The 13,745-nt window shown below is 51.3% G+C and overlaps 1 protein-coding gene across 2 annotated transcripts in view; it reads left to right on the forward strand.

The window, feature by feature from the left end:
• ASXL3 (ASXL transcriptional regulator 3) overlaps positions 1 to 10,548 on the forward strand; it is a 172,488-nt gene extending 161,940 nt beyond the window's left edge. For both annotated transcript variants that reach the window (XM_084888700.1, XM_084888701.1), the window contains one exon: positions 1,878 to 10,548. In XM_084888700.1, the coding sequence (XP_084744826.1) occupies positions 1,878 to 5,591 (3,714 nt within the window). In that variant the 3' untranslated portion in view covers positions 5,592 to 10,548. The remainder of the gene's footprint in view (positions 1 to 1,877) is intronic.
• Positions 10,549 to 13,745: the final 3,197 nt, after the last annotated feature.

Here is a 13,745-nt window from a genome sequence, read left to right on the forward strand (position 1 = left end):
GAGATTCTAGAGATGTAAAAGATGAACATAAAACACTGCTGCGTGTTTTAATTTCTGAAGCAACAGAAAGAAAAATACTAGCATGCTTTTCGTAGGAAATCTTTTTAAACTTTTTTTTTTTTTTTTTTTTTTTTTTTTTGCCAAATGCTTATTTTCAAAATGCTACACACTTTATGTAAAGGTAGATAAATAGGTAGACACTATAAGTGTACTTAGTGTTTGTTTGGTCTTGAGGTCTTTAGTGTATCGAGGCTTAGGTTTTTTGGTGTTTTTTTAAAAATATATATTTTATTGATTTTTTTACAGAGAGGAAGGGAGAGGGATAGAGAGTTAGAAACATTGATGAGAGAGAATCATTGGTCAGCTGCCTCCTGCACACCTACTACTGGGGATGTGCCCACAACCAAGGTACATGCCCTTGACCGGAATCGAACCTGGGACCCTTGAGTCCACAGGCCGATGCTCTATCCACTGAGCCAAACCGGTTAGGGAGAGGCTTAGTTTTTTAATGTTGTAAATTTCTTAGGCTAAGGGAAATCTTGGAAAGGAAACACTGACTCCCCTCTCTGAATTCACCTTCACTTTGGAGCATTTGAATTAGAAGTGAGACATCACAAGCTTGAAAGTGAGAAATGAGGTAGCTCAGGAAGGTAATTCCATCTGCCAGCGTTCCTCAGCCCAACTCCAGAGTGACAGGACCCTGTAGTATGTGTCAGGTGTTTACAATGTGAATATACAGTTGTTAAGAAGAGAGATGCTTTCTATGAAAGCTGCTCTGGGCGGGGAAGGAGGACAGATAGAGCATGTCAGCAGCTCTGAACGGGGAGCCCAAAGGCTCTCCCTGAGGCTCAGTGCTCTCTGGCCCAATGGCGATCTACATTACCTCCAGTTTTTTCCAGAGTAAAATGAGGCCTTAGCCAGGTCCCTTCCAGCTCTACCAGCCTATGATCTAGGTTGTTCTTCGTGACTGGAGAATCGCAGGCGTTGCTATGGTGTGTGGGTTGTTAGGTCTTGTGCCTCCTGATTGGTCAGGACTGTTGTCTCCTCATTAGCATGAGTAGGTGAACAGTGTGGGTTGGGATATTTATGAAATTCAGCAAATTGTGGATTACCAGGATCAAAAGAAACCACCTGACTCATACTTCCTTTTAGAGGCAGAAAACCAGAGTCCCATCTTTCAAACAGTCCTGTGAAGGAAATGGACCAGAAGTAACTCGTCTCACTTTGCATCTGAGTTTAAAAACTTTTTGTGTGTGCTTATTACATATGTGTAAAGCAGCAGGCGCAGCAATACAAGGATGCATAGAAACAAGGACGCACAACCAGGGTCTCTGGCTCGGGGAGGGTACTGGATACACTGAGGGACACAGTGATTTGCGTAGCATCACATCGTTTCTCTGGATAAAGTCAGGATGAGAATTGGTCTCCTGACTCCTGGCTAGAGGTGTGTGTGTGTGTGTGTGTGTGTGTGTGTGTGTGTGTTGGTGTGTGATTAAGACAGATAAACTCAAGTAGAGTTAGGATCCCAGATTTTCATGGCAGCAAGGAAGATCATTTCAAAGCTAAATCTCTCTATTAGCCAACCTCACTGTCTTGTTAGCTAGCCTCATTTTAACAGGCTGGACTTGGTTTCCAACTATAGGAAATGCTTCATTTCCTTCCCAAATGAAATCACCGGGTTGCCATCTCCATAGCGTCAGAGATTAAAAGGTTGAATTCTCACATCCATGCTGCATGTCATGTCCCTTTGTATCCTGAAGGCCCACCGGGGCCTGAGGGGCAGCCCCTGCCACCTGAGGCGGAAGTGCAGCTGCTATGTGCCGTGTCTCCTCTGTGACCGAGGACCAACGTTCTCTTTCCCCTCTCCCTCCCTGCAGATCCAGCTTTCCAAGATCGGGCCGCCTTTCATCATCAAGAGCCAGCCCATCTCCAAGCCAGAGTCTCGAACCTCCCCCAGCACATCCGTGGGTGGAGGCAGGAACACAGGGGCCAGGACCCTGGCGGACATCAAGGCTCGGGCCCAGCAGGCCAGGGCTCAGCGAGAGGCAGCAGCGGCTGCGGCTGTAGCTGCCGCAGCGAGCATCGTCTCGGGGGCCATGGGTGGCCCGGGAGAGGGTGGCAAGGCCAGGACCCTGGCACATATCAAGGAGCAGACGAAGGCGAAGCTCTTTGCAAAGCACCAAGCACGAGCCGCCCACCTCTTCCAGAGCCCAAAAGAGGCCCGGCCGCCGCTGCAGCTGGGCTGCAAGGAAGGCGCACAGAGCTTAGAGGTTCCTTCCACCCCGGAGGCCAAAATCGAAGGATCAACCGGAGTCATCATTGTCAACCCCAACTGCAGGTCTCCCAGCAGCAAGCCCACACACCTCCGGGAGGTCACCCCTGCCCTCCAGCCAGCTCTCCAGCCCACCAAACCCCCCAACGCGGCCACTGACGTAGCCGTGCATGGCGCCGCTGAGGAACGTGTCCCCGTGTCCCATGTCCCTGAGAAAACGGTTTCCTCTACCTCTTCCGAAAAGAGCGACGCGCCCGTGCTGTTTGCTGCCAGTGCTGTCCCCGTGTCCCTCTGCAGCGCCGCTGTGTCGGGCGCCATTAAAGAGCATCCCTTCGTGAGTCCCGCCGACAAGCCGTCCGTCCTGGACAAGCCGTCCGTCCTCGTGTCTGTCGACAGTGTCAGCACTGCCGTTTCAGCCTGCAATCTAAGCGTGCTCACCGCCGTCCAGGGCACGGATGCTCCGTGCATCGCCGTTGTACCAAAATGCGCCGAGAGCACGCCCCTCCCCGCCGCCCTCAAGGGCTCCTCAGAGGACACACAGGCGCTCACGTCCATCAGCTGCGCCAGCGGCTCGGCCTCCGGGCAGTACCCCTCTGTGCCAACCCTCTCCATCGCAAAGAACTTGCCAAACCACCTCGCCACGGCTTCTGTCCTGGTTCCCTCGCCGGGAATGAGCCCCATGTTCCCTCCGGAGAAGAGAGCCGTGCCTGGGGGTGAGGAGCAGGCCGTGCCCGCGGGGACCCCGGGGCGAGCAGCCCCCGGCTGCAGGGATGTGGGAGTCGTCACGGACCCTCTGGTGGTCCGCCCGCCCATCGCCGTGTTTACTGGAAGCATGTTGACCATCAACTCTTACAACTGTCCCCCCAGCTTCAGTGCGGAGAGCTTGGACAAAACTCCGGGGCCTCAAAGCAGGGCGGAGGGCTGTGGGAAAGCCCAGCCCCCGGGGGCCTTCGCCCCGGTAGCCATCAATAGGTCGATCCCCTGTAAGGTCATCGTGGATCACAGCGCCGCCCTGGCCTCCGCCGTGTCCCTGGCCGTGGCTGTGGCCAGCGCGGAGGCTGGCGCGGATGCCCAGGGCAGGCTGGGGAGGACAGAGGTCACCGTGCAGCCCTTGGTGGCCTGTCCCCAGGTGTCCGTGATCAGCAGGCCAGAACCGGCTGCCACCGAAGGCCTGGACCCCGGGGCCAGTGTCATCGCTGGGTCTGCAGCCAAGCCAGACTGTAAACCGCTGCAAGCCCCCTGCCCAGGCCTCCCCCTGCTCGTTCCAGAGAAATCACACGAGGCGACGGGCAACAGCTTTGCTGAGCCGGCACGCGGCCCGGCCGCCTTCAAAGGCGAAGCTGACACCGCCGTTGGCGGCCAGTGCCCCACCGGAGGCCGGCTGAGCTGGAAGGAGGAGGCTGCGAGGAGCACGGGGCCGCCGGGCGGGCACTCGGGGCCCAGTAAACAGAAGGAGCGGCCGGAGCCGGGCTGTGCCAAGGCCATCAAAGCCGAGCGGGCCAGCTACCCGCACGTGGTGGCAGAGCTCCACCCTAGGAGCCTCCTGCCGGGGGTCCCTCTCCCCACAAAGCCCGAGCCCCACGCAGCGGACAGCGGCTTCCGAGTGGACACCGGGGGCCTCCCCGGCCCAGAGCGGCCCCCTCCGGCCACGGAGGCCACCCTGGGGCTGCAGCAGGCGCAGACCAGGAAGGTCCCCATCTCGGGCCCCGGGGACGAGACCGTGTCCTTGGCGGGGGACACCCTGAAGAGAGCGCCCCACGCGGGCGGCTCCAGCTGCCGCCTGTCGTCAGTGGAGGCGAACAACCCCCTGGTGACCCAGCTCCTGCAGGGCAACCTGCCTCTGGAGAAAGTGTTGCCGCAGCCCAGGCTGGGAGCCAAGCTGGAGATCAACCGGCTCCCGGCGCCCCTCCAACCTACCTCAGCCGGGAAGGCGGCCCCCGCGGAGAGGGGCGTCGTGGAAATGCCCTCCAGCTCCCCGAACCCCGCCGGGAAGGGCTACCTGGCGGGCACCCTGGCGCCGCTCCACATGCGGAAGCGCGAGAACCATCCCAAAAAGAGAGCGGCCAGGACGGCGGGGGAGCACCCGCAGGTCAAGTGCGAGCCGGGCAGGCTGCTGGCGGAGCCCGAGGTCAAGGCCATGCCCTGCGTCCTGGGCCCCGGCCTGGCCCCGCTGGGCCCCGGGCAGCCCTTCCAGCAGGAGTGGCTGGGCAAGCAGGCCCCGCCGCCGGCCAGGGCGGCCCCCGGCCCCGACGTCAAACAGCAGAAGCGGCTGCTGCCCGCCTGCAGCCTCCAGCAGAGCCTGTTCCATGCGGACAAGAACGGCGGCTTCCACCCCCATCCCGACGCGGGCGCCTCGCACCGGCAGCAGTTCTACCCGATGCCCGTGGCGGCCAGGGGCCCCGTGCCCTCCGCGCCCGTCGCGGCGCTGCTGCAGGCCCCCGCCAAGGCCCCCGCGGGCTGCACTGCTTTCGTCTTCAATCGGCATCTCGAACAAAAGGGACTGGGGGAGGCGGGCCTGGCCCCGGCCCCCCACCAGCTGAGGTTGGCCAACATGCTGACCCCCAGTGTGCCTGGCAAAGAGGGCGATGACGTGGGCGGGGCCGCGCACGCCGCGCCCAGCAAAGCGCCAGTGCTCCCCCCGCCGCCCCTGGCCCTGCCCCCGCCGCCGCCCCCGCCACCTCCACTACCTCCGCCTGCACCTCACGCCGAGGCCCCCGCCGAGCAGAAGCAGCCTCCGCTTCCCGTGGAGACCACCAAGCGGCTGGGCTGGCCGCCCGCGGGCGTCTGTAGCAATATCAAATCCGAGCCTGTGTCCTTCGAGGAAGGCCTAGGCGGCAGCTGTGACCTGGGCCCCAAGCAGGCCCCCTACGACCAGAAGGAGGTGAAGGAACAGCTGAAAGCGTTTGCGCTGAAAAATGCCGACTTCTCCCCCTACCTGCTGTCTGAGCCACAGAAGCCTTTCCCCCCACTGGCCGCGCAGAAGCTGCAGGTGCCGCCGCCGCTCTGCGCCAACTACCCAGCCATACACTTCGGCGGCCCCAGCTTCAAGCGGGCGGCCTCCGCCATCGAGAAGTCCATCGGGATTTTGGGCAGCGGCCCCGGTGCCAGCGCCAATGCCGCCAACGCCGCGGGCCTGCCCGGCCAGGGCGCCCCGGTGCCCGCGCAGAACTTCGCCGACAGCAGCAGCGCCGAGGAGCTGGAGCTCAAGTGCTCCTGCCGCCTCAAAGCCATGATCGTGTGCAAGGGCTGCGGGGCCTTCTGCCACGACGACTGCATAGGGCCCTCCAAGCTCTGCGTGGCGTGCCTGGTGGTGCGGTGAGCAGGCGTGTGCGTGGCGTGCCTGGTGGCGTGGTGCGTGTGCGTTGTGTGCCTCGTGGCGCAGTATGCATGCGTGAGAGCCTGGTGTGCCTGGGGGTGTGGCGAGCATGTGTGTGTGTGTGTGCATGGCATGCCTGGTGGTGCAGTGAGCATGTGTGTGCATGGCGTGCTTGGGGGTGCAGTGAGCATGTGTGTGCATGGTATGCCTGGTAGTGCAGTGAGCATGTGTGTGCATAGCATGCCTGGGGTCCGGTGAGCGGTGCGAGGTGCAGTGTCCCTTTTCCCGGCGATGCCCAGCAGCGGCAGCCAGCAGAGAACACGGAGCTGTAGGTACACTCCTTCCTTCCTTCCTTCCTTCCTTCCTTCCTTCCTTCCTTCCTTCCTTCCTTCCTTCTTTCCTTCCTTCCTTCCTTCCTTCCTCCAGGCCAGCCGACCTCTTCCCGGGGGGCTGTTCCTGTGTGTCTCAGGAAGGCGAGAAGGGCTCCCATCCGAGGTGCTCAGCGGCATGTCTGTCACGTATGTAGTTGGCATCCCCAGCTTTGGACAGTTTCTGCCCATGTGTGCAGGCCACTACCCGCCTTTGTTTGTTTGCTGTGTTTGTCCCCATCCAGGGCAGTAGGAAAAGGACATTGTCAGTTACTCAGCACTGACCCCGGAGCAGATGGAGACGGGGGGTGGGGGGAGACAGCATGATGTGAGGCGGGCTGTGTGTTTCCTGTGGATGAGCCATTACAGAGAGGCTGGGAGGGTTTTCAGTTGGCTCTTCCGGCACCACCTTCCCCTGCGTGAAGTCACAGTTGGAAAGGGCACTCTGACTTCAGGGTTGGATTCCTTGTCTTGAGTCCCATCACAAAAGATGCAGTAAAGGAGGTATCGGCGGATGAAGGCCACCGTCCTTCCTCTCTGCTCTCCCTCCCCTTCCTTTCGGAGACGGGCAGGGTGTCTGCGTGGGCCTTGGACATGGGCACACATTGTCCTGACATGTGTCATGGTCTGGACATTGCATTGCAGTAGCCTGGCCCGCGCCCTTTGACACCTGACCCCGGAGGATCGGTTGGTACCAGAGGGTCCTAGGTCCAGAGGATGTCAGAGCTTCCTGCGTGGGCGTTAAGAGCAAGTATTGTAAAAATGCCTTAACATTAAAAGAAAAATGCTGTGTAAGCCAACACCTACACATGGGTGGATCACGTAAACATCGGTCCATTCTCTTCACTCCTTTATGATGACTAGATATTAACATTGGGGGGAAGTTATCATAGACCCTGTGGGCGGCACCAGTGCCTCTGGCTTCCAGCTCTGCAGAGGTTGGCCACCTCGTGTTTGAATTAAAGTGTCCTTGGTGATCAAAGGGACTACAGAAGGCTGAAGGGTCGACACTTTTCTGAACAGCTTTTTCCTCCTGATTCACAATCTAGACGATTCCACTTGACTCTCAGATGGCCCCTGGTTTTGAAATGGTTCCGGGCCTCGCGTGTTCTGTGTTCTTCCCCCTCTGGTGAGTCCAGTGCCATCTTCCCGTGTGGGAGTGGAGCGGCTTCGGGACAGGGCGCTGCATCTGCCACGCGCTGCCCGTGTGTGCCCAGTGCGTCTGAGTGCTGCTGATCCGAGCTCCCTCCCCCGTGCTTTGCCCGCCCTCGTGCCAGAGAACAGCTTTAGTTCCAGAGGCTCTGTGCCCCTAAAGCAAGTTCCATAGCACACGCGTGTTGTGAGAAGATGAAAGGCAACAAAAGCCACGCCATTTAACCTCCGATTACAGAGCACAAAACGTGGAGTGCCATTAACCCGTTGATGGATTGAGGCTGTAGAATTAAAAAAACACACACACACATATGAAACATGAGGGGAAATAGCATCCGCCCACAGGGAGAAAGACGGATATTTTTACGTGGGATCACCCTAATCCATGTAAACTTTTGACATTCCCTTAAAATACGTCTTAAAAATTAACTGGAATGAACAGAAATTGCATTCTGGAGAAGAAAAAACAAAACAAAACAAAAAAAACACTTGCGATTTATTGTTTTGGTTTTTTTTTTTTTTTTTACAATAATCAACTATGGTGTCTGTTCCCTCCGCCCCTCCATATTTATTACTGTGATGTTGCCAAATTTTGTTAGGTGGCAGAGATGTCCTTATTATAAATGCATTGCTGATTATTTTTCTTCCAAATCAAGAAAAGCAAAGAAGGGCCTGCTTTGTGGCCTCCATTTGGTGCTTCAGTACTGTCACTTCTGTTTTTCACACGAAAAGGAACAAAGTCAACTCACCCCCGAGAAAAAGAGCAATGCACCGAAGCAGCCCTTCCCGGGGCTGAGGGGTGCGGCGGAGCTCCCACGAACCTCGCCTCTGCTCCCGGTGCCCGCAGACGGCATCCTCATCCCAGCGTCTCCATGGTCAGCTGGGCTCTGATGTCACCCCGGGTCAGAAGATTGCGCTCTCTTGGAGAAGAGAGCTCTCGGGGGCACCCCTGAATCCAGACACGTGCATGCCAACTCCCTCCAAACTCACTTGCTGCCCTGCCAGTGTCAGGTACTGTCTACACCAGCAGATTCCAGTCTATCCTCTCAGTAGCTGACACGGTGTGGAAAGACACTCCAGCCTACAAAACCTTTGCACTCTGTAGATGAGGTACGATTGAGGCCGATGTGGTGCTGAGCCCATTGTCCGCTCCGTCCTGGTAGAATCCTGCCTGCAAGTCGCTTACTGGGAATAAAGAAAAGTGTCCTTCTATATGATTGGAGTTTTCACAGAATAGGTGGGGAGATCAATCGTTGACCACGCATGGATTCTATCCCCTGGTCCAAAGAGCATAATTTCCTCCTGCCCTTGCTGTTGTTGCTTTTGTTTGTTTGTTTTTTGCCCCGGTTCAAATTCCTAATGTTGACATACGGCTTTAATTACTGCAAAATTAGTATCTTTGGGTTAGAAACTACGGAAAGAAAGGAACAAACTCAGAAGCAGTAGGTCCGTTGACTAGATATACAAACGCCAGTCTGTCTGGATGAGGCGAGTAAGTCCTTAGTTTCCTCACTTCCACAGGTGTCTGCCTGTGTGCACATGGAATATGTGATTTCCTACATGGTTATTGTGGTGTAATGTGCAAATCTTAGCATGTGCATTGTCCTGATCCTTGGACACTATGCTGTCCTCATCGGGAGTAGAACTTGCACATGTGTCATGTAATAATAATAATAATTTTTTTTTTTATCACAAAGGATGTATTTCCGTAAGGAGCACTTTTGGAGCAGGGGACAGAGGGATGCGCTACTCCCCACCCCCCTCCTATATGATATGCATATGCCTGAGGTGTACAAAGACATTCAGGTGGTCGATGGGCATGTTCATAAGAACGTCCGGATGCAGATTCATTTTCAAAATGAAAAGCATGTCCTTCCCCTCAAGCAAGAAGTACAGGGCTGCTGGTGGTCACCCAAGCTCCGTGGTGACCGTGCTTCCCTGCTGAGGTCTAGCGTGAAAAAGAAAACTTGAAAAGCCTCCGAGGCTGAGCCTGGTTGCTATAAAGACTTTGCGGAGATACTAGGACGAGCTGTAGAAGGTTTAGTTGACTTCCAGACCTTGGGTAGTCTTCTTCTTCCAGAATAAACAAGGACACAAGCAAACTGAGGCTTACAGCTTCAGGAGGCAGTCAGGGGTAAGCACCCATCATGCACCAGTGTCCTTGACACTCAGAATTTCAAAAGGGAGGGAGGGGTTCCCCCTGGCCTGGGTTCCTCCTTGGTCTGGTCAAGTCCCAGTTACAGAAGCCGAAGCCAAATTAGGGTTGCGTCGTCTCTGGGGTCAAGGCCAAGCTCCATGCTGGCTGCCCAGTGGGCAGGAGCCCACAGAACATGCAGAGCCCAGAGCCACCGTCCATGTGTTGTGTGTGTGTGTGTGTGTGTGTGTGTGTGTGTGTGTGTGTGTGTGTTTGCAGACAACAACGTGACGAGTCCGGGCAAAGGAACTCTCCAGACTGTCAGGGGCCTGCGGAGTCAGAATGTCACTCGATAGAAAAACCTTGTCCTCTTCAGTCCTCGTGCTCTGTCACTGTAAAGCGAACAAAATGCATTTTAACGATAATTTAAAGGAGCTGCTTTTTTTTTTTTTTTTTTTTTTTTTTTTTATAGCACATACTCTCGCTTTGTACTATATTTGATAGTCGCAGAAGAATTTAGGCGGTAGGAAAACCTGGTTGTATTGTACTATTCATGAATGTTTCCAAGAAAGTGCTTTACTTGGTTGCCATCATTTTCTGGTACTGCTGTAATTCTTTCCCCCTGCTTCCTGGAAACCTAATCCAATTCATATTGTTCACTGCAGTTTGTTTTTATATATGTGTTTGTGTGTATTTTTTTCTCTCTCTTTGGTCAGTATTCTGAATGTTTACATCTGTTTGACATTAGCCATTTAATGCCTTTTTTTTAAAGGTGGTATTACTCTTGCAGTGTAATGGGAAAATGTGAAATCGCCCCAACACAACGTGCATGACAAACACAGATTGGGGGCTCAGGCCCTCGACAGACACAGACATTTTTTATCGGCATCCAGAGAGGGACAGCCCCCCTTCGGTCCTCTACCAAAGAATATATTCCTCCCGCTGGGAAACTCTGCAAAGGAGTGGGAAGCCCTCAGAAGCGGGGGCAGTGGGTTCCGTGAGGCGGCTGCAATTTGAAACTGGTGTGCTTGCTTGGATACCCGGTGAAATCTGACTGCGTGCAACAAGCATTGAAACAATTTTTAGACGGCATTTTGTTTGGAATTCAGGGATCATGCATTCTTTAATGGTGCTGTTTGTTTTTTTATTTCTTTTCTACAAAGAAGAAAAAAAAAACTGTTGCCTACAAAAGTGACTGCTCACAATACCATAAGTTAAACAAAATGTTTGTCTTTTCATGTTTCTCGATTTTTCCCTTTCTCAAAGTTAACAACTTGGGTTTCAATATTCAACTATTCTGGCGAAAATAAAGAAATTCAACATTAAGTAGTTGTCATGTTTGATTCTTTCCTGAAGCGAGGTAGTTTGTATGCGTAAAAGGCACTGATTTCGAAGGAGCCTTGCCCAGTTATTACAGCTACTGGCCCTCAACTTCTAAGTCATTATGCAGTTTTAACACATTGAAACAATAATTTTTCCCTTGTGTCTGTTTATCTCTGGTATTCATCTGTTTGGTTTTGACCATCTCATCTGTTATGTTTGGTTGAAGATAGACAGTAACAGATTACTCTGATAAGTACATTAAAATTTTTACTCAAGAAAACATTTATAGGGAAGACAAACCACATGCTGTTAAAATTCTCTGCCTTCTCCTTGGTGTGGTGAGTTGTGAGCATATGATTACAACTATTGGTACATCAGCCAAAACCAAACTAAAACCTCTTTGAGATTAGTTATATCTACTATGCTTATCATTTGAAAATCTATTAGGATCTTCCCGTTTTCATAAAGAGCTTGTTCATTCTTTGTGCTAAAAGGCATTCAGTTCACGTAAAGTTACTTCCCCATTTCCTTTTAACTTCCAAAATGAGTTAACTTTAAAAAATTGTTTTTACGTTGCTCATTAGTATTTTTATCTTAGATTAGATATTATAACTAGGGTGATTTGAATAAAGTGCTGGGAACCATCAGAGCAAACCTGCCTCCGTTATATTTACATTGGTTAAAAATATGCATATCTTTACAGCGAGATGAATCAGAAGCATTAAACATAATTGGCTGTTACCAGAGTTCAGCTGTTTTCATCCACATGGGAAGTGTCACCTTTAGCCACCAGAGGGCGGAAGAGGATGTTTACTTTTGAAAAGAAAAAGAGAAGACTAAAGCATGCTTCCTCCTCTTAAAACTCAATGAGATGCCTATAATAATGAGAGTCCACCTCATCCACGTAAGTCAACGGGAGATAGATGCTTCTGCATTTCACTAAATTGTTTTCCGTACAGGATAACATTCCTTTTTTTGTTCTATTAAAATATTTACAAAATACTAATTTTACTTAGTGTTACGGGTTTTTTTGTTTGTTTGTTTGCATTACTCCAGTCTCTTCCAAATTTTATATTAGAGAAATTTGAACAGTGCAGCATTCTTTAAACTGGCATTTATTGAAACTGATCGGGCCCTTGCCGGTTTGGCTCAGTGGTTAGAGTGTTGGCCTGCAGACTGCAGGGTCCCAGGATTGATTCTGGTCAAGGGAAGCTCCTGCCTGGCCTAGGCTCTGGTCAGGGTTCATGCAGGATGCAACCAATTGATACGTTTCTCTCACATCGATATTGCCCTCTGTCTTTTCCTCTCTAAAACTCAAGGAAAAATATCAGGTAAGGATAAAAAAAAAAGAAAAGGAAACTGACTAAATGCCTTAAATATTTTAATTCATTTGTTCTTATAAAATCGATACAATTACATGATTTCATATAAATACTAGAGGCCCAGTGCATGAATTCATGCAAGGGTACAGTCCCTTGGCCTGGCCAGTGATTGGGGCCAATTGGGGCCCATCTTGCTGAGTCCTGATCAGGGCCGATTGGGGCTGGCCAGCTGTGGGAGGTTGGCTATGGTAGTGCACCAACCACCAGGGGGCATCTCCTGCATTGAGCATAGCTACCAGTCTTTCAGTTGACCAGTCATAACAGTCACTTAGGCTTTTATATAGATAGAAACCACTATTCTTCATATAATATTGTGGCTTTAAAGAGTAACAATTGCTCTTAGGATCTAAAGTATTTATTTGTATCCATCATAGTGGTTATCTGAGGACAAGTGACATACCCAGTGATCAATCAGTTTCCACATAGATACTTCATTGTCATCAATAGTAAGATGCTATTGTTAAAGAGCCTGGCCAGAAGAGTGGTTGATAAAACATTCGGGAGCTTCTTTCTGCAAAATTTAAACAAAAAACATAAAAAACAACAACACACACTTGAACAGGAATCCTAGAAAGTGTTTCTCACTCCACAAAAATCATTCAAAGACTTTAGTTATACATTACCTACATATATCAAATTCAGATCACACACAATTGAGTAACCCAATGTCATAGCTAATTTGGAAGTCTAAATTGTACAATGGGTCTCTCTTTTTTATGGAAACTTTTACCCAAGTTGCCAGTTTAATGAGTTACCATTCCTTTCCACTAAATGGGGGAAGGTCACATGATTTGCAAAGTAAGGGATGGGTATTTTTTTTTTTTTGCCATTTTATTTAAAACAGACAGTTTTGTTTTGCTTTTCTGCTACATTAAGCAATACCCTGACTATACGTAAAGCCGGTGCTGTAAGTATTTAGTAATCCTGCAAAGCATCAGCCAGTCCACACAGATGCCAAACAAATCAAAAGAAAAGCTCCTCTTACAACAAACCAGTGACGACGGGCTGAATCCCAGCTCTCTGAACAAAGGAGTGCCCGGATCTACTTTTATTAATAGTTGGGATTTATCCTTAGTCTATCCGTTGCATGTATGGGAATGCTTGTTTCTGAGGTACTTTTCCTAAGCAAAAATTCCATCTGTAATCTCATTTACATTATTTTTTAAGGAAATCATTAAAAGGTGGTTCAAAGGTGAGCTTTAACCCAAACACAATCAAATATCCAGTAGTTTCCCCTTTTTCCTTTTTCCAGGTACCCTGTTGAGTGGATACTTCCCGCAAATAGCAAAGGGTAGGAGCACCAGGTGCTGGGTGCTTGAAGACACGTAAGATCCATCTTATTTCCTCTGGGCTCATCAGAAAGTTTATTATACTTTTTATTGATTTCAGAGAGAGGGAGAGAGAGGGAGAGAGAGGGAGAGAGAGGGAGAGAGAGAGAGAGAGAGAGAGAGAGAGAGAGAGAGAGAGAGAGAGAGAGAGAGAGAGAGAGAGAAACATCAATAAGGAGAGAGAATCATAGAAGGGCTGCCTCCTGCACGTCCCCTGCTACTGGGGATCAAGCCTGCAATCCAGGCATGTGCCCTTGACCAGAATCAAACTCAGGACCCTGCAGTCTGCAGGCCGACGCTCTATCCACTGAGCCAAACCAGCTAGGGCAGAAAGTCTTGATTATTTTATAAGCTTATAAATTAAAAAGAGGTTTTACCTTTGACCCTAACTTAGCTCTCTAGTTTTAAAATGTGGTTTTATTTTAGGAAAACACTATGTTCCAGATGCAGTGATGGAGGGAGTCTGGAAG

This window comes from Pipistrellus hanaki (genome assembly GCF_964339955.1).
Source record: "Pipistrellus hanaki genome assembly, chromosome: 6".
NCBI lineage: Eukaryota > Metazoa > Chordata > Mammalia > Chiroptera > Vespertilionidae > Pipistrellus > Pipistrellus hanaki.